Genomic DNA, 20,034 nt, shown 5'->3' with positions numbered 1-20,034 from the left:
TGTTGATATCCATCCACCTACCAAGAACAAAAAGGAAGTAATTCTGCCTGACACAAAGCCTATACTTATCATTATACTTAATGGTGAAAGAATGAATGCTTTCCCCTTGAGATGGGGAACAAGGCAGTGACACCCGCTCTTGCCACTTGTTTCACATTGTAGTGGTAGTCTAGACAAAAAAGAGAAAAACACCCTGGCTGAAAAGGAAGAAGCAAAATTGTCTATATACACAAATAACATTGATAATCTATGTAGAAAATGCAATGGAATCCACAAAAAAGGCACTAGAACGATATGTGAGATTAGCAAGGTTACAGGATACAAGATCAAAATACAAAAATCAGTTGCACAGGTTGCATATCCCTAATCCAAAAGTCTGACACCTGAACTACAAAGGAAATCCTTATTGCAGCATTTTAGATTTTCTGATTAAAGAGGCCCAACCATCAAAGGCAAAGGCAAATGTTCCAAAATTCAAAAAAGTCCAAAATCCAAAACACTTCTGATCCCAAGCATTTTGACTAAGGGAAACTCAGCCTATATTTCTATATACTAACAACAATCAATCAGGAATTGAAACTTAAAAAATAATACCATGTGCAACAGTATCCCCAAAAATGAAATACTTGGGGATTCATTTACACAGACCTGTACACTGAAAATCATAAAACACTGCTGCGAGAAATTAGAGAAGACTTAAATAAATTGAGAGGTATATCACGTTCATGGATCTGAAAAATTCGATATTGTTAAGATGCCAATTCTTCCCAAATTGATCAACAGATTTAAAACAATCCTCATCAAAACCTCAGGAGGGACATTTTTGTACAAATTGGCATATGATTCTAAAATTCATATGGAAATGCAGAGGACCTAGGATAACGAAAACAACTTTGAAAATGAACAAAACTGGCTGGGCATGGTGGCTCACGCCTGTAATCCCAGCACTTTGGGAGGCTGAGGCGGGCAGATCACGAGGTCAAGAGACCGAGGCCAGCCTGGCCAGCATGGTGAAACCACGTCTCTACTAAAAATACAAAAATCAGCTGGGCATGGTGGCACACACCTGTAGTCCCAGCTACTCGGGAGGCTGAGGCTGGAGAATCACTTGAACGTGGGAGGCAGAGGTTGCAGTGAGCCGAGATCGTGCCACTGCACTCCAGCCTGGCAACAGAGAGAGACTCCATTTCAAAAAAACAAAAAAAAAAAAGGAAAAAGGAACAAAGTTGGAGAACTTAAATCATCTGACTTCAAGATTTACAAAGCTACAGTAATCGAGATAGGCGATATTGTTTTCAAGATAGAGATTATGGAACGTAACAGAGAATCCAGAAATAAACCTCCACATTTGTAAAATGACTCAACAAAAGTGCTGAAGCAATTCAGTGAATAAAGATAGTGTTTCCAACAAATGGTTTAAGAACATTTGGATATCCATACACAGACACACACACACACACAAAATTACCTTGGATCTACATTTGAACCATATTTTTAAAAACAAAAATGAATCACAGATCTAAATGTACAACCTAAAACTGTGATAACTTCTAGCAGAAAACACAGGAGAAAATCTTTATGCCTTTGGATCAAAGATTTCTTAGATATGATACAGAAAAAAGTAAAACTTAATAAATTCACTTGATCAAAATTTAACATTTCTGCTCTTCAAAATACTCTGCTAAAAAGATTGAAAAGATTACCTACAGAGTAGAAGAAAATATTTCTATACACCTCATATATTTTTTTTAAAAACTTGTATCCAGAAACGTAGGCAAACTTAGTAACACGATGAGTGCAGTGGCTCACGCAGGTAATTCCAGCACTTTAGGAGGCCAAGGTATGCAGATTGCTTGAGCTTAGGAGTCTGAGACTAGCCTGGGCAACATAGTGTAACCCCATCTCTACAAAAAATATAAAAATTAGCCAGGCATGGTGGCATATGCCTGTACTACTTGGGAGGCTGAGGTGGGAGGATCACTTGAGCTTGGGAGGTTGAGGTTGCAGTGAGCTATGATAGTGCCAGCCTGGGTGACAGCAAGACTCTGTCTCAAAACAAAACCCAACAATTTAAAAAGATTTGAATAGACAGTTGACCAGTGAAGATACATGGATGGCAAATAGGCACCTTAAAAGATACACAACCTTGCTAGTCATTAGAGAAATGCACATTAAAACCACAAAGAGCTATCACTGCACACCTATTAGGATATTTAAAATTAAAAAGTCTAACCATACCAAGTATTGGCAATGATGTGGAGCAACCAGAACTCTCATACACTTCTGCTGGGAACACAAAATGGTCAAACCACTTTGGAAAACATTTTGGCAGTTTCTTAAAGATAGAGCTACCATATGACCCATTCTTAGGTGTGAAAACCTATGTCCATACAAAAGTTTGTACATGAATGTTCATAGCAGCTTTCTTTATAATAAGAAAGACACTGGAAACAACCCAAAAGTACATCAACAGGTGAATGGATCAGCAACTTGTAGTATATCCTTGAGGTGGACTACTACTCATCAAAAGAGAGTGAACTACTGATACACGCAACAACATGAATGAATCTCTGATGTGCTAAGTAAAATAACCCAGACATACTATATGATTCTATTTATATGAAACTCTAGAACATGCAGACTATAATGACAGAAGGCAGATCAGTGGCTGCCTTGGCATGGGTGAGAACAGGAGGGAATGACAAAGGGGCATAAGAAAACTTGGTGATAATCTCACTATCTTAATTGTAGTCATGGTTTCTCAAGTGTATGCATATGCAAAAAAATTTATCAAATTGTGCGCCTTAAATGTGCAGTTTTTATCAGTTATGCCTCAGGAAAGCTGTTTTTTTTAAAAAAAACTAAGTAAATTTCTGAGGATTAGAGGATGCATTACATAATAGAGTTAACATTTGAAATTCATGGAACAGTTTTTCTAAAACCTTTTAATTGTTGAAACAAAAACAAATGTGCTTTTCTTCAGGCACCAGTAATAGACTTACTTTATCAGTCTTGGAATTGTCATCTAAATGTTTTAAAATTAGATTCTCCATGAGCAGAAATGTAGAAGCAAGAGATGAGAGACCGCCCTAGATTAGAATCCCAGGCCCATCACTTGCTTCTTGCTAGTCCTTAGGGACTTAAGTCTCTAAACTTCAGTTTCGTCATAATTAGAACTGGGATGGTACCCCTTGTAAGTTGGTTTAGAGGCTTAGCTATAGCATAGGTAAAGGACCTAGCACAATACCTGCTATTAATAGGTGTTCAAAAAATAGTATCATCTTTATCTCGTGAGTTTTGGTCAAGTATTTACTGCACGGCAGAGTAACTGACTTTCCACCAAAGGAATGAAAATCAAGAATCCTAACCATGAAATAGGGCTGCTGGAAAGCCCCAGAGCTTTGCTCAGAATCTAACATTCTGATTTCCACTACAGAGCCTACCTCTGTCCTTCACTAGAAAAATCAATGTAGCAATGAAAGAAGGTACAAGGTATAGGGGAAAATCCTTCTGTATAAACACTACTGATCAATTTGATCAGAAATGATAAGAAAAGTCTCCATTATCAGCATTTACTAGTATCTTAAGAAAATGTCCAAGGATAACAAACCAGCCTCTCTTTATGGCCTCTACTGATCTTGGGGCGTATTTCCAGAAAGCTGAGAACACCACACACGATGGCACAGTTTTCACCACTTGTTTTAACCCAGGGAAGGAGAGCAGACTCAGACTCTTGGTTTTACAGGCTGAAGACAGGAGGGCAAAGTACTTCCTGAGACCATGTGACAAGTCTGACCTGTGGTGGGTCCCGGGTCCACTCTGCCCAAGGCGACTTCCCCCAGACCCAAGCTGCTTGGAAAGCAGTGTTTGCGGGGAGCCCACCCCTCTAAACCCAGGACCATTTTTCTTACCTGAGTCTCGGTGGATTGTTCTAGCTCTCTTCAGTTTTCCCAGTGGTTTATACTTTGGCTCCATACTTTGGGAAGACCGGCATAAAGGCTTTAAGCTGAAATGAATCAGAATATTTGATTTTTCCTTTTGGGGAAGTTGTTAGAAGGTAGGCATCATTGATAGTGTTACAAATTTTTTTTGTTTTTATTTTTTTGTTTTTTTATTTCTTGGATCCCTGTGTTTTTAACAAAATCTTGACCATAAGGGAAATCAAACAACTACTCTGGAGGATTGAAAAGCAGTTCTAAACTGATTTCGTAGTTAAAAATCACTTCGATGTAATAAAGTGGTAAATATAAGCACTTAAATGCAACCTGGTAGGTGTGTATCTTATTATTACATCAGTAGACTAAGGCAAAACTTAAGATCTAATGCAAAAAAAAAGATGCAAAAAGAGCAGGTCCCTATCCTGAAAACCATTAATACAGTGGCATCCTCTGGCATTCAGGATACAGTATAACTAGCTGCTTCCCGTAGGGTTTTACTTATTTCTCACAGGAATCTCCGCAAATTTATCTTGTCATTCTAGGTCCTTAGGCTGAAAGCTAAGGCAAAGTGGAGATAAGATACAAAAAGGCAGAAAAATAAGATTTGAAGATGTCCCACCCCTTTTGAAGGCCTCACTGCCAACGGCCGCCTCCTGGCAGATTCTGGGAAGCCTTTAGGATGATCTACAACATACCATTTGAACAGGGCCATGAAGTGCCCAACCTGAAACTTATTTACAGCCACCCCCATTTTACATCCCTGCCCCTGTTTCCACAGCTGTTCTCTGGATCCATCCCCTTCAACCTTTCCAGGAGTTCCCATCCATTACTGTGTCTCTTTACAGTCATTTCAGCTATTCTTCTGGGTTAACTTTTCAAAGTAAGGTCGTCTTCCCCCACCTACCTACACCAGAATTGTCTGCTAGAAATGGAGGATTGGGGCTGGGCACGGTGGCTCACGCCTGGAATCCCGGCACTTTGGGAGGCCGAGGTGAGTGTATCATTTGAGGTCAGGAATTCAAGACCAGTCTGGCCAACATGGTGAGACCCTATCTCTACTACAAATACAAAAATTAGCCAGGCCTGGTGGTGGGCGCCTATAATCCCAACTACTCACAAGGCTGAGGCAGGAGAATCGCTTGAACCCAGGAGGCGGAGTTTGCAGTGAGCCGAGGTTGCACCACTGCACTCCAACCTGGGTGACAGAGCCAGAATCTGTCTCAAAAAAAAAAAAAAAAAAAGGCAGGGTGAGGAATATGCATTTTAACAAGCACCTCGGCCGGGCGCGGTGGCTCACACGTGTAATCCCAGCACTTTGGGAGGCCAGGGCAGGCGGATCACGAGGTCAGGAGATTGAGACCATCCTGGCTAACACGGTGAAACCCTGTCTACAAAAAATACACAAAATTAGGCTGGCGTGGTGACGGGCACCTGTAGTCCCAGCTACTCGGGAGGCTGAGGCAGGAGAATGGCGTGAACCCGGGAGGCGGAGCTTGCAGTGAGCTGAGATCGGGCCACTGTACTCCAGCCTGAGCGACAGAGCCAAAACTCCGTCTCAAAAAAAAACAAAAACAAAAACAAGCACCTTAAGTGATTCCTGAACACGTCCAAGTATATATGTATTCAAGTTTAGTTCTACAGACATATTGAAGTCTCAGCTGTTTTAAGATCAAGCCTTCTGATTGTTGCCTCCTGTTGCCATCTTGTCTCTAACTTTCCCTTCACTGTCAAACTTTTTATACAGTCTGTCCTCAGTATTTTCCATTTCCTCACTTTTTACCCATTTCTCAACTAAAATCTGGCTTGTAACTCACAAGTCCACTGAAATTGCTCTCACTGAGCACACACAAATGACCTAATTACCAAGGAAACAGGACACCTGGTAGTCACCATATTATTTAACTTCTCAAGACACTCCATGGGCACCCTCTGCTTACCCTTCCCTTTGCTCTCATCCTGCTGTCTGGGCCACTCTCTCCATCTCAGTCCAGCTCCTCCTCCTCCACTTCTCCCTTAAATGTGCTGCCCAGGGTTCTGGCCTCAGCTCTGTGATCCCTCCTCCCACTCCTGGTGACTTCTTCTGTCCTCATGGTTTCAGTTCTCACCTGCACTGCCAACTCCAAATCTGTGTCTCCAACCCAGACCTCTCTCCAGAGATTGTCCATCCTCCTCTCCATCGACATCTGCAAGCCTGATCCTGTTATGTCCTCATCGGGGTCTGCGAGGCAGATTCCCTGACAAGGGGCCTCGTTCCTTCTGCACCCATCGAGCTTGTGTGCTGCCTTTGCACCTGGCCTCTCCATGAGACTGGAGCTCTGCTAGGACAGGGGGTGTCTCAGGCAACCTGGAACCCAAGCTCCATTCCCACCATATGGCTGGCACTAAAGAAATCATTTCATGGGCCGGGTGCAATGGCTCATGCCTGTAATCCCAACACTTTGGGAGGCTGAGACAGGTAGATCACTTGAGCTCGGGAGTTCAAGACCAGCCTGGTCAACATGGCAAAACCCCATCTCTACTAAAAATACAAAAATTAGACAGGTGTGGTGGTGTGCACCTGTAGTCCCAGCTACTCGGGAGGCTGAGGCAGGAGAATTGCTTGAACCCAGGAGGTGGAGGTTGCAGTGAGCCGAGGTCATGCCACTGCACTCCAGCCTTGGTGACAGCATGAGACCCTGTCTCAAAAAAAAAATTAAATAAATAAATCATTAATGAATGCATAAATGAAACCCAAAGAAGAGGTAAGAAAATGGTAATACTGTAGTAAAAGACATCTGTGAATACTATTGCACCTCTCCTTTGGCTTCAGTTATCCATTCAGTAGACACTTGACGACCTACCTGGCATGGTGCTAGGTGCTTTTCTTATACTATCTCCCTATATTATCTCTTTCTTTTTTGAGAAGCCCAACAAGTAGGCATCAATATTCTCATTTTGCTGATTCAGAATGACTAGCTCGGAGAAGTGATCTGGCCAAGCTGACACTGCACTGTTAATTAATGGTGGAGCTGGGTTGCAACCCAGGAGAAGCCGACAACACTACCTATACCTTCTGCCACATTGTTGAACTAAAGGAAACACTACAGGAAGAAATGGAAATGAGTATCAGTTCAGAAATGTCGCAACAGAAACAGATTCTAGATTTGGAAACATTCAGACAAACTCTCCTTTGTGTCCTAGCCAAGAGCCACAAAGGGAGACAGACACCAAGTCCCACAACCAATGACTACTCACATTTCGACAACTTTATCCATAGTTGTGCCAACTGGAATGACATTTGGATATGCGTTCACAGGACAGACGTAGCTCAAGAAATCTTTAATCTAGAAAAAGGAAAATCACATGGATCAACGATCTCTATAATAAAACAGGTTGTTAGGGGAGATAAAGGGAAGCTGGGGAAGGAGAAGCAGAACTCTCTTATGGTTGTGGTTCTCAATGCTGGCTGCACGTGGGGATCACCAGGGACCTCTTGGGGAAAAAAAAATCCAATACCCAGGCCTCACTCCCAAACATCTCCTGAACACTGAGTACTAGTGGGCCTAGAAATCAGTACATTTAAATGTTCCCCAGGTCATTTTGATCCACAGTAAGAGCTGAGAATCACTAATGGGACTCAAAGTTTGTTTGTTTTTTTTTTTTTTTAATATATTGCTTTCCTTGTCCAAGAAGGTCAGTTGCTTATGTTTAACAAATCCCCTTTCAAATGAGAATTTATCTGGGCATTAAGTATAATATACACACACAAAAAAAAAACAAGGTCTTAGAATTGCATTTCTTAGCTGGGCACAGCGGTACATGTCTGTGGTACCAGCTACTCAAGGCTGAGGCAGGAGGATTGCTTAAGCCCAGGGATTTGAGGCCAGCCTGGGCAACACAGAGAGACCCCATCTCTAAAAACGAACAACAAAAGAATTGCACTTATTTACTTCTACAAATAATCATTAACGATGCCAAGAGTATTACACCTTTGAGGTTACTTGATTTGTTCAAATGGTTCATTCTCATTGGGCAGAACACCATGCATTGGTCACTGATTCCAGGGAAGGAACCAAACACTGCCCATTGTATCTTGGTGTCAGAGTCACCAAGGAAAACACAATGCAGTCAAGCACTGGATGGAGCAATGCTTCACTTACTGAGAACGGACCAAGCCAGATCAAGTCCAACAATGTGCACTGGTCCTCAGTGACCAGCATGTCTCTCCCTGCAGCCAACACAGGGCTACCTGCCTACATGCAACCCTCTCCTGCCACACAGGAAGGAGCCCCCAGCATGCTGTCTGAAATAAGGACAGCTGGGGTGTGCCTAAGGGCCATTGACACACAGGCTTAAGTAGAACAAAGGGACACACATCAAGTACAAAGCAGAGAAAGATGTTTCCACACAAGGCACTGAGCTGCCGCAGGCTGTGTGCTCACGCTGTCGGGAGCGCTCCTCTCTCCCTCTCCCCCTTTCTCAATAAGGAAGTGTTCCATTCTTATGTGGCCAGTGAGGGTTGAAAGACTGTGCACATAGACTGCCTGTCCCAATGATTAATTCTAAACAAACAATTACATGCAAAAACTTCATGAATACCTTGATTTTTTGCAAAGTTCAGAATGCTAAAGAGAGGAACTCTGTCACTATTCCTCAAAACATCTCTACAACCTAGAGGAACTTCAGCTTTGTCTCTTATTAGACCTTGGTGAGCTTGTGATCTCGGTCAAGTTAGAACCTAATGGTTCTAATTTTAGATTCTTCATTTAAAAGTATAAATGAGATTATGCATGTAAAGTGCTTAGCTTGGTACCTGGTGAAAAAAATAAAATCATCCATTACTAAGTTGATAATGACAACACAAAGACTTTTATGCCCTTCTGCAAATGGACAGACTAGAACCCAATGTAATTATTAGTATACCACCAAATTGAAAGAGGCAGGAACCCAAGAACTGCCAATAACTCCACATAAAAATAAAAGGGCTACTTTAAGACAGGGGAAAGGCAGGAAGATCTGTTCTTTAGATATTTTTCACAAACAGTATCTTTTGTACCTTCACAGTAGGCATGCAAATAGAAAGCATTACCTGCCCGCCCAACACCTATTTGATTTGCACGAAGTTGAGGCTGGTAGAAATCAGAGACTTTTGAAGGGAATAAAGGATTAAAAAAAAAAAAATTAAAGTCAAGCCTTTACCAGAAATGGTTCACTACTAATTCTCAGAGATGAAGTGGCCCCAAGGAGATAAGAGACACCCAATAAAGGAGCACCCCCTCTCACTTATACAAGTTGACTCCCTTTTATCAAATGCCTGCCTTAAAATAAGGCATCAATACAGCCAATTCTCTTTATTTGCAGTAGTTATATTCTATAAAGTCACCATAAATGCTGAATTAGCAAATACTGAACCATTGCTGCTAGGGGTTCCTGCCATCCTTCGGTGACATCGTTTTCATCAGCCAGTTAATATATAAGCTTGTTTTATGTGTGTTTCTGTTGAAAGACACCTCATTTAATAGATACTTTGATTCATTAACACTGAACTCATGGCCAATAGCCCTATAACTCATTCCTATCTAACATACATATTTTCTCTAGAAGCCATGTTACAGTCTTCCCGTGCTTAGGAACACTGGATAGGACTTCAGTACTATGATTGGTCACCACTTTAAATAAGATCACCAACAAAAAGCACCAAAACATGAAAAACATGGCACTGAATAGATGGCAAAAAGGACACTTTTGATATGGTTTGGCCGTGTACCTATCCAAATCTCATCTCGAACTGTAGTTTCCATCCCCATGTGTTGTGGGATGGACCAGTGGGAGGCAATTGAATCATGGGGGCGGCTACCTCCGTACTGTTCTAATGATAGTTCTCATGAGATCGGATGGTTTTATAAGGGGCTTTCCCCCACCTTCACTCTGCACTTCTTGCTGCCACCAAGTGAAGAAGGATGTGTTTACTATGATTGTAAATTTCCTGAGGCCTCCCCGGCCCTGCAGAACTGTGAGTCAATTTAACCTCTTTCCTTTATAAATTACCCAGTCTCGGGCATGTCCTTAGAGCAGCAGGAGAACAGACTGATACACTTGTTGACAGAATAAGAGCTGAAAGAAGGCAGAGCGTTTCCTTGTTCTACCTGAGCTGAGAATGTGCACATCAGGTGACTCAAATTTTTCACCACTCTCCACAAGTCCACGAATGATCACAAAAGCACTGTAAATATTGATACTGCAGTTACAGGTCAGTTTCAGCGAGTAGGCCAACACATAAAAATAGAATCCATGAGGCCAGGCACAGTGGCTTACACATGTAACCCAGCACTTCGCGAGGCCAAGGCAGGCAGGTTACCTGACATCAGGAGTTCAAAACCAGCCTGGTCAACATGATAAAACCCTGTCTCTGCTAAAAATATGAAAATTTTAGCTGGGCATAGTGGTGGGCACCTGTAGTCCCAGCTACTCAGGAGGCTGAGGCAGGAGAATCACCTGAACCCAGGAGGCAGAGGTTGCAGTGAGCCAAGAACACACCACTGCACTCCAACCTGGGCAACAGAGTAAAACACTGTCTCAACCAAAAAAGAAAAAAGAAAAAAAAGATCCGTGAATAATGAGGATCAAATGCATTTAGGAAAAAAAAAACTAAAAGGAAATGAAACTTAGGTAGAAACAGAGATGCTTCTGAGAGTCAGGGGACTACTGTCAACCACCAAGGCTGCAGAACACTGAGCAATAAGGGTTATGAGTACATGGGATCCTCTTACCTCACTGTAGGAGGAGTGAAAAGAAAAACAAGCTCTGTATGAACTCTCTCCAGTCCTAAAGGGAAATGAAAACACAAAATAAAAAGATCACTGAGCAAAACTAGAACTAAGCGAAGCTGGCCCTTCTCATTTAGGCTATTCTAGCATGAAACTACCCTAATGGGCTTGCTTCAGCAGCACGTGTCCTGAAATCACCCTAAATCAGGAATTTCTTCTTGGGATAGCAGGGAACTTTTTCCAGAAGTGGAAACCTGTTGTAGACCACGTGTGGTGGCTCACGCCTATAATCCCAGCACTTTGGGAGGCCGAGGCACGCAGATTGCCTGAGCTCAGGAGTTCGAGACCAGCCTAGCCAACATGGTGAAACTCTTGTCTCTACCGAAAATACAAAAAGTTAGCTGGGCATGCTGGTAGCACATGACTGTAATCCCAGCTACTAGTGAGGTTGAGGCAGGAGAATCACTTGAACACGGAGGCAGCGGCTGCAGTGAGCTGAGATCACACCACTTCACTCCAGCCTGGATGACAGAGTGAGATTCTGTCTCCAAAAAAGAAGAGAGAGAGAAGGGAGGGAGGGAGGGAGGGAGGAAGGAACCTGTTGCAGATATTCTGAACAGCCAAAGTTAAAGAAATGTTGCTGGCCGGGCGCGGTGGCTCAAGCCTGTAATCCCAGCACTTTGGGAGGCCGAGACGGGTGGATCACGAGGTCAGGAGATCGAGACCATCCTGGCTAACACGGTGAAACCCCGTCTCTACTAAAAAATACAAAAAACTAGCCGGGTGAGGTGGCGGGCGCCTGTAGTCCCAGCTACTCAGGAGGCTGAGGCAGGAGAATGGCGTGAACCCGGGAGGCGGAGCTTGCAGTGAGCGGAGATCCGGCCACTGCACTCCAGCCTGGGCGACAGAGCGAGACTCCGTCTCAAAAAAAAAAAAAAAAAAAAGAAATGTTGCTAAAATATTAAGATCATTACAGTCACTCCTCTACTCCACCAAGGGTTCTGTTCTCTATGACATCAGTTTCTTCCTCTTAGCCAAGCACTCAGATGGGAGGGAAGGAGGGAGGGAGGGGAGGGAAGAGAGAAAGGGAGGGAGGGGAGAAAGGGAGGAAGGGGAGAAAGGAAGGGAGGGGAGGAGGGGGAGGAGGGGAAGGAGGGGGAAGGACCTGTTGCAGATATTCTAAACAACCAAAGTTAAGGAAATGTTGCTAAAATATTGTGATCATTATGGTCACTACTCCACCAAGGGTTCTGTTCTGTATGACATCAGTTTCTTACTCTCAGCCAAGCACTCAGATGCCTTCAGTCTCCAACCATCTCACCAACCTACCCAGAGGGAACCTCAGGATACACTAGCTGATGGGTGTGTAACTGGGTTGGAAGCAGCATCCCCTCCGTTTAAATAAAGTTTAAATTTAAGAAATTAATTATAATATGTAATTATATTCTTGGGCTTAGGCTAGACTGCACTTAAATTAAATCAGACAATTTACTCAAAGTGTCTCTCAGAAGACCTATGACATTGCTTTCTTACCTCACAATTACATTTGTTTTTCTGCTTCTTTCTCCAAACCACATGGTGGATGGCTTAATACTGATTATGTGGAGTGGAATTCTATTTCTGGAAGTAATTCCACAGGGTAATTTGCTCCACTCAAAATATTCCTCTGCCTAAAAAAGATAAAAAGCATAGAAAAACAGTTCTACATTTTCTACAAATCTGTTGTAGGCAGTCTCAAAAACAAAAGTAGAAAAGTTTCCAGACATTAAAAAAAAAAAAAAGTAGACATGAAGAAACAATCAGATAATTCCAAATGGGGGAATATTCTGCAAAACAACTGGGCTGGACTCTTCAAAACCACCAATGTGAAGACAAAGAAGCAAAAGGCTGGACAAACCATCTATATCAAAGGACACCCTTTAGGCCTGACTGAACACAATGCATGACCCTCAGATAAATCCTGGATGCCCGTGTTCTCCAATTTCCACAAGCTATAAAGGGCACTATGGGAAGAACTGGGACATCTAAACATGGACTGTGTAACAGCTAATAGTACCGTATCAACACAAAATGTCCTGAGGAAGGGAATTGTGTTGTGGTTATACAGGAGAATGTTCTTCTTCTCAAGAGCCACAGGCTGAAGGATTCGAGGTGACGTACCATGGAGTCTGTAACTTTACTCTCAAGTGGTTTGGAGTGGGGAGCTGGTTATACATACATAGACAGAGGAAGAGAGGTGCAAAGTGTTGACAACCCAGTAAATCCAAACTAAGGGTGTATGGTGTTCCTTGTATCAGTCTTTTTGTTTTTTTTTTAAGACAGAGTCTCGCTTTGTCCCTCAGGCTGGAGGGTGATGGTGCCATCTCAGCTCACTAAAACCTCTGCCTCCTGGGTTTAAGCAATTCTCATGTCTCATCCTCCCAAGTAGCTGAAATTATAGGCACACACCACCATACCCAGCTAAATTTTCTATTTTTAGTTACAGGGTTTCACCATGTTGGCTGGGCTGGTCTCGAACTCCTGACCTCAAGAGATCTGCCCGCTTTGGCCTCCTAAACTGCTGGAATTACAGGCGAGAGACACTGGGCCCAGACCCTTGTACCAGGCTTACAACTTTACTGTTTAAAAAGTTTTCAGGGCTGGGTGCAGTGGCTCATGCCTATAATCCCAGCACTTTGGGAGGCTGAGGCAGGTAGATCACTTGAGGTCAGGAGTTTGAGAACAGCCTGACCAACATGGTGAAACCCCATCTCTACTAAAAATACAAAATTAACCAGGCATGGTGGCACATGCCTGTAATCCCAGCTACTTGGGAGGCTGAGGCGGGAGAATCACTTGAACCCGGGAGGTGGAGGTTGCAGTGAGCCCACATTGCGTCACTGCACTCCATTGCACTCTGTTGCGCCTGGCAACAGAGTGAAACTCCATCTCAAAAAAAAAAAAAAAAATTTGTAATAATAAAAAGATTCCAGCCTGGGCAATATAGTGGGATTCTGTCTCTACAAAAAAATTTAAAAATTAGCCGGGTGGGTGGTACACGCCCGCAGTCCCAGCTATTCAGGAGGTTGAGGCAGGAAGACCACTTGAGCCTGGGGGGTCGAGGCTACAGTGAGCCATGATTGCACAACCGCACTTCAGCCTGGGTGACAGAGCAACTCTGTCTAAAATAAATTCATTAATTCAAATTAAAAAGTTTTCAAAATAAATTTGGAGGGAAAAAACTAACAAATTCATGTGTTTTCAAAAGGTTGAAAAATAATGGGACAACTTTTCCAAAGGCATTATTTTTAAATCCAGAACTTTCCAAACCATTAACATTCCATCTCACTCAAATTTCTTTGGGCTGCCTCTGGTACTGTTTCTTAGGAAGCTGCACATGAGAGTTAAGACTGGACTCTACGAGCTCTGGACTTACCTGTTAGTATTCTTAAAGGGTATGTGACCTAAAACAATCTTTTAAGCAGATAGAAATAGCATCTTAAAGAAAGTAGCCCTGACAGCAAAGGAATTACTAATTAAGCTACTTTCTGGGATATGAGAAAATTCACAGCAAAACGAAATTTGCCAATTAAAAGATTTATGGGGCAAGGGGCCCAATACTATGAGTCCAACAGTAAAAGGGACAAAAAAGTTTATGTTTTATTTATTTACTTGAGATGGGGTTTCACTCTGTCACCTAGGCTGGGGTGCAGTGGCACAATCTTGGCTCACTGCAACCTCCACCTCCCAGACTCAAGCAATTCTCCCACCTCAGCTTCCTAAGTATCTGGATACAGGCGTGCACCACCAACCCAGCTTTTTTCTTTTTTTTTTTTTTTTGTAGAGACGGGGTTTCACCACATTGCTCAGGCTGGTCTCGAACTCCTAGACTCAAGTGATCTGCCTGCGTTGGCCTCCCAAAGTGCTGGGATTACAGGTGTGAGCCACTATGCTCTGCCTAAGTTTATGGGGTTTTTTTTTTTTTTTGGTTGGTTGTTAGTTTTTTTGAGGCAGGGTCTTGCTCGGTCACCCAGGCTGGAGGGCAATGGTGCCATCTTGGTTCACTGCAACCTCCAACTCCCAGGTTCAGGTGATTCTCATGCCTCAGCCTCCCTAGTAGCTAGGGCTACAGGCACGTGCCACCATGCCCGGCTAATTTTTGTATTTTTAGTAGAGACGGGGTTTTGCCACGCTGGCCAGGCTGGTTTCGAACTCCTGACCTCAAGTGATCCACTTGTCTCAGCCTCTCAAAAAGTGCTAGGATTACAGGCATGAGCTGAGCCACTGCACCCGGCCGGTTTGTTTTATGTATGCATTTTTATCCATCTAAGAATCCACGGGACGTGTGTGTATATGTGAACATTTATGTGTATTTATATGAGCATATGCACACAAAATGAAGAAATAAATCACTGAATGCAACACAGAATATGCAGCTTATCAATCAGCAAAAATAATTTACACTGCAGCTTTCACAGTGGCCTAAAGGAAAACATTCCAGGCTGTGGATCAGAATTCTCTCATTTGAAATTATGCTTTATCATAAGGGCTAAGCAACTTTAGGCTTTTGGCTGATGGAGCCATTAGTACTACCACCATAGTGATCCAAATGAATAAATGCAATGTTTAGTTAAATTACACAGGATTTAATGCTAAGGTATTTTAAAATTTAGAGAAAAATAATGATCACTCAAACCACTACATTTAAAGATCACTAATTAGCCTTAATAACTGTAATTGAAACAACATTTTTTAAAGCAAATTCAAAATGAAAGTCTTGTACTCAGCATTTGACAAGAGAAGGATGTTTTGTGTTGGCATTAGAAAACAAATGAGGCCAGGCGTGGTGGCTCATGCCTGTAATCCCGCACTTTGGGAGGCTAAGGTGGGTAGTCACGAGGTTAGGAGTTTGAGAACAGCCTGGCCAACATGGTGAAACTCGGTCTCTACTAAAAATACAAAAATTAGCTGGGTGTGGTGGCGGAAGCCTCTAATCTCAGCTACTCGGGACTCGGGAGGCTGAGGCAAGAGAATTGCTTGAATCTGGGAGGCGGAGGTTGCAGTGAGCCGAGATGGTGCCACTGCACTCCACCCTGGGTGACAGAGTGAGACTCTTATCTCAAAAAAAAAAAAAGAAAAAACAAAAAAGACAACAAATGACATGTGACTTGCAAAGACACTGGAAACATCCATTTGAAATAGGACCATCAAGACACGAAACTATTTTAAAGTGTGAAAAAACTTATGTCTAGATATTTATCTGAAACAAGTAGAAGAAAAAATTTATAAACATGCTCATGTCATGAGTCTCAAAAATAAGCAGCACAGGATGGGCACAGTGGCTCACGCCTGTAATCCCCACACTCTAGAAGGCCAAGGAGAGCAGATCACTTGAGATCAGGAGTTCAAGACCAGCCTGGCCAACATGGCAAAACCCCGTCTCTACTAAAAATACAAAAATTAGCCAAGCTTACTGGTGCATGCCTGTAATCCCAGCTACATAGGAGGCCGAGGCAGGAGAATCATTTAAACCTAGGAGGCGGAGGCTGCAATGAGCCAAGAGTGAGCCACTGCACTCCAGTCTGGGCAACAGAGTGAGAATGTCTCAAAATATATAAATACATACATAAATAGCACAAATGTTTAAGTTATAAGCTATAACATATTACTGATTTCATTACAAATAAATTTGAATTATCAAATGTGTATGAATAGATTCCATTAGAAAACTATAAAGATCCCAGCACTTTGGGAGGCCGAGGCGGGCGGATCACGAGGTCAGGAGATCGAGACCATCCTGGCTAACACGGTGAAACCCTGTCTCTACTAAAAATAACAAAAAATTAGCTGGGCGTGGTGGCGGACGCCTGTAGTCCCAGCTACTCAGGAAGCTGAGGCAGGAGGATGGTGTGAACTCGGGAGGCAGAGCGTGCAGTGAACCAAGATCACACCACTGGACTCCAGCCTGGGCGACAGAGGGAGACTCCGTCTCAAAAAAAAGAAAAAAAAAGAAAACTATAAAGATCTGTGGCTATTTACTAATGATGACAAGTATGGTCATGGAATATGGTAATGTACAGTTACATGACCTTGAGCTAACAACTTAGGATTGCAGCCTCAGGTTTCACATTTGTAAAGCGAAGAGCCTATAAATGGAGGTCCTGACCTTTCTTCTTTCTCACAGATTACGCAAACAATACGAGAGGAACCACTTACACACGTACCTTGGGATGCCGGCATGCATGGATCTGAGTGTTGCGGTCCGTTGTGAGGTGATGAAGGATGTCAGGCATGTTCCTAAACATGTCTAGCTTATTCACATGAACCTAAGGCAAACAATATGTACATGCAAATTATTTGAAATGTATTTCCTATAAATTGTTCAAGGTTAATCATTCAGGGCAAAACACCCAGTTAGTGAATTAACCCTCTCTTCTTTCTTGAAAAGCCGTTTTTGGCTATTTCAGTACGCTCTGGTATTCTGCCAGGATGTCAACAGGCACAAGGCCAACTGGCCAGGATCACTGCCATCACTGATGGCAATGAAAAATTATGGAGACTCTGCTCAGGGATGTCATTTAATGATGTTAATACTGTCCTTCGGTCCGTCAAGAGAAATTCAATTAATATTCCTTGTACACCTACTGTGTGTCGAGCTTTATTCTAAATACTGGGAATAAAGCAGTAATCCACACAGACAAAAACAATCAAGAATCATCTACCCTTGGCCAGGCGCCAGGGCTCATGCCTGCATTCCCAGCACTTTGGGAGGCGGAGGTCGGTGGATCACTTGAGGTCAGTTGTTCAAGACCAGCCTGGCCAACATGGTGAAGCCCCATCTCTATTAAAAATACAAAAATTAGCCAGGTGTGGTGGCACAGGCCTGTAATCCGAGCTACTCGGGAGGCTGAGGCAAGAGAATCACTTGAAGGAGGTAGAGGTAGCAGTGAACTGAGACCATGCCACTGCACTCCAGCCTTGGCAACAGAGCAAGACAGTCTCCAAAAAAAAAAAAAAAAAAAAAAAAAAAAAAAGGATCATCTATCCTTAAAGGCATATACATGACATGCAACAGATGAGCATGTACTGCAAACAATCCACTCCCGTATCTCCTCGTTCAAATTTATTTCTTTTTTTTGAGACGGAGTCTTGCTCTGTCGCCCAGGCTGGAGTGCAGTGGCGTGATCTCGGCTTCCATCTGTCACTGTTTGCAGTTATTTGGGGGCAAGGAGGAGGAGGAAAGGTGAGCTAGGAGGATGGAAGGGAGCAACAGAAAAGAATGAACAGGCTGGGAGCAGTGGCTCATGCCTATAATCCCAGCACTTGGGGAGGCCGAAGCAGGCGGATCACTTGAGGTCAGGAGTTCAAGACCAGCCTGGTCAACATGGCAAAACCCCATCTCTATTAAAAATACAAAAATTAGCCAGGCTTGGTGGCTCATGCCTATAATCCCAGCTACTCAGGAGGCTGAGCCAGTAGAATCGCTTGAACCCAGGAGGTGCAGGTTGCAGTGAGCTGAGATCACGTCACTGCACTCTAGCCTGGGTGACATAGCAAGATTCCCTCTCAAAAAAAAAAAAAAAAGAATGAACAGTCACCGTACCTGGACTCCTAATTCTTCACTAAGGTTGGTGAACAAATATTCATAGCCATAAGCCGCTTTGCAGTTCAGCCACACAACATGGTACGGGCTCCGAGTGATCCAGCTTCGAACCAGCTCTAAGATTCCACTTAAACACTCCTCCTAGACAGGATTTTAAAGAGACATTTAACAGGGGGAGAGCCTCACAGAGCCTTTTCCTTCCCGACATTCCCAGGTACTCACGCCTACGGGGACAGTTAGGATCTGACCTGTCACCCTACAAACTGCCTACTAAAAACACTAGTACACCCAGATGAGAACCCTGTTCCTCCAGGCAGACTTACCCGACTTGGAATTTGGTAAAATCTCGGATCGCAGAAAGTAGTATCTAAATATACACTTTGGATGTCTTTGACTCTGAAAAGAAGAAAAAATATTGATGTGAGCCATCCAATGTGATATAAATTATGTGTAACTTTTTTTGTGTTTTGAGACGGAGTCTCGCTCTGTTGCCCAGGCTGAAGTGCAGTGGCACCAGGTCTGCTCACTGCCACCTCCTCCACCTGCTGGGTTCAAGCAATTCTCCCACCTCAGCCTCCCAAGTATCTGGGATCACGGGTGTGCGCCACCACACCTGGCTAATATTTATATTTTTTAGTAGAGATGGGGTTTCACCATGTTGACCAGACTGGTCTTGAACTTCTGGTCTCAAGTGATCCACCCACCTCAGCCTCCCAAAGGGCTGGGATTACAGGCGTGAGCCACCGCACCCGGCCAGAACAAAACTTTATTCAGTCACACACACAAGAACTGTACAAGGAGCCAGGCACAGTGGCTCATGCCTGTAATCCCAGCACTTTGGGAGGCCAAGGTGGGCAGATCACCTGAGGTCAGGAGTTCAAGACCAGCCTGGCCAACATGGCAAAACTCCATCTCTATTAAAAATACAAAATTAGCTGGGCATGGTGGCGCACACCTGTTATCTCAGCTACTTGGGAGGCTGAGACAGGAGAATCACTTGAACTCTGGAGGCAGAGCCTGCAGTAAGCCAGGATTGCACTACTACCCTCCAGCCTGGGCAACAGAGCAAGACTCTGTCTCACCAAAAAAAAAAAAAAAAAATGCCTATACAAGGCCCAGTACCTGCCCCCCGAGTGCAGAAGCTCCATTCTAGCAACTTCGCCTTGTGCCAATCTGAAGTCTCCCGTGTACAAGACAGTTCCATTATTGCCCTGAAATAAAAACCTGAAAAAGAAATATATCCCAGTGACTTCTGAGTCTCATGTAAAATCCCAATAAAGCAAACACATGTGAGATGCATAGTAAATGCTTCCTGCAAACATATGCATTATAATACAATGGTAATGGAATCTCATGGTAATTAGAATCACACCAGGCACTTAGCTGTTACCTCTTCCCTCGGGTAGAAAATAACAGAGTGGAGATGCTACCCAGTTTGTAATAGATGTTCCCTGTGATATGTTAGCACTTTCAATTATAAGTTGAGATCATTCTTGCTCATGGAGAAATACATGTGATGATAAAATACCAGGTCACTGGGGAAACAGCTGCTGAAGACTTCCATTTATTTATTTTTATTTTTATATTTATTTTGAGACAAGAGTCTTGCTCTGACCCCAGGCTGGAATGCAGTGGCGCAATCTTGGCTCACTGCAACTTCCGCCTCCTGGGCTCAAGCAATTCTCTGCCTCAGCCTCCCCAGTAGCTGGGACTACAGGGGTGTGCCACCACACCCGGCTAATGTTTATAGTTTTTGTAGAGACAGGGT

The 20,034-nt window shown here is 43.3% G+C and overlaps 1 protein-coding gene across 10 annotated transcripts in view; it reads right to left on the bottom strand.

Moving 5' to 3' along the window:
- Window positions 1–20,034, bottom strand: part of DCLRE1C (DNA cross-link repair 1C) — a 57,852-nt gene that overhangs the window by 19,093 nt on the left and 18,725 nt on the right. For all 10 annotated transcript variants that reach the window (XM_025396311.1, XM_025396320.1, XM_025396317.1 and 7 more), the window contains 8 exons: window positions 19,389–19,490; window positions 18,590–18,662; window positions 18,267–18,407; window positions 16,888–16,989; window positions 12,218–12,354; window positions 10,688–10,742; window positions 7,173–7,261; window positions 3,912–4,006 (listed from right to left, as the gene is read on the bottom strand). In XM_025396311.1, the coding sequence (XP_025252096.1) occupies window positions 3,912–4,006; window positions 7,173–7,261; window positions 10,688–10,742; window positions 12,218–12,354; window positions 16,888–16,989; window positions 18,267–18,407; window positions 18,590–18,662; window positions 19,389–19,490 (794 nt within the window). The remainder of the gene's footprint in view (window positions 1–3,911; window positions 4,007–7,172; window positions 7,262–10,687; window positions 10,743–12,217; window positions 12,355–16,887; window positions 16,990–18,266; window positions 18,408–18,589; window positions 18,663–19,388; window positions 19,491–20,034) is intronic.

Source organism: Theropithecus gelada, chromosome 9, assembly GCF_003255815.1.
Source record: "Theropithecus gelada isolate Dixy chromosome 9, Tgel_1.0, whole genome shotgun sequence".
NCBI classification, from domain to species: domain Eukaryota; kingdom Metazoa; phylum Chordata; class Mammalia; order Primates; family Cercopithecidae; genus Theropithecus; species Theropithecus gelada.
Note: the sequence above shows the minus strand (reverse complement) of the source record. Positions and strands in the feature narration are given on the sequence as shown.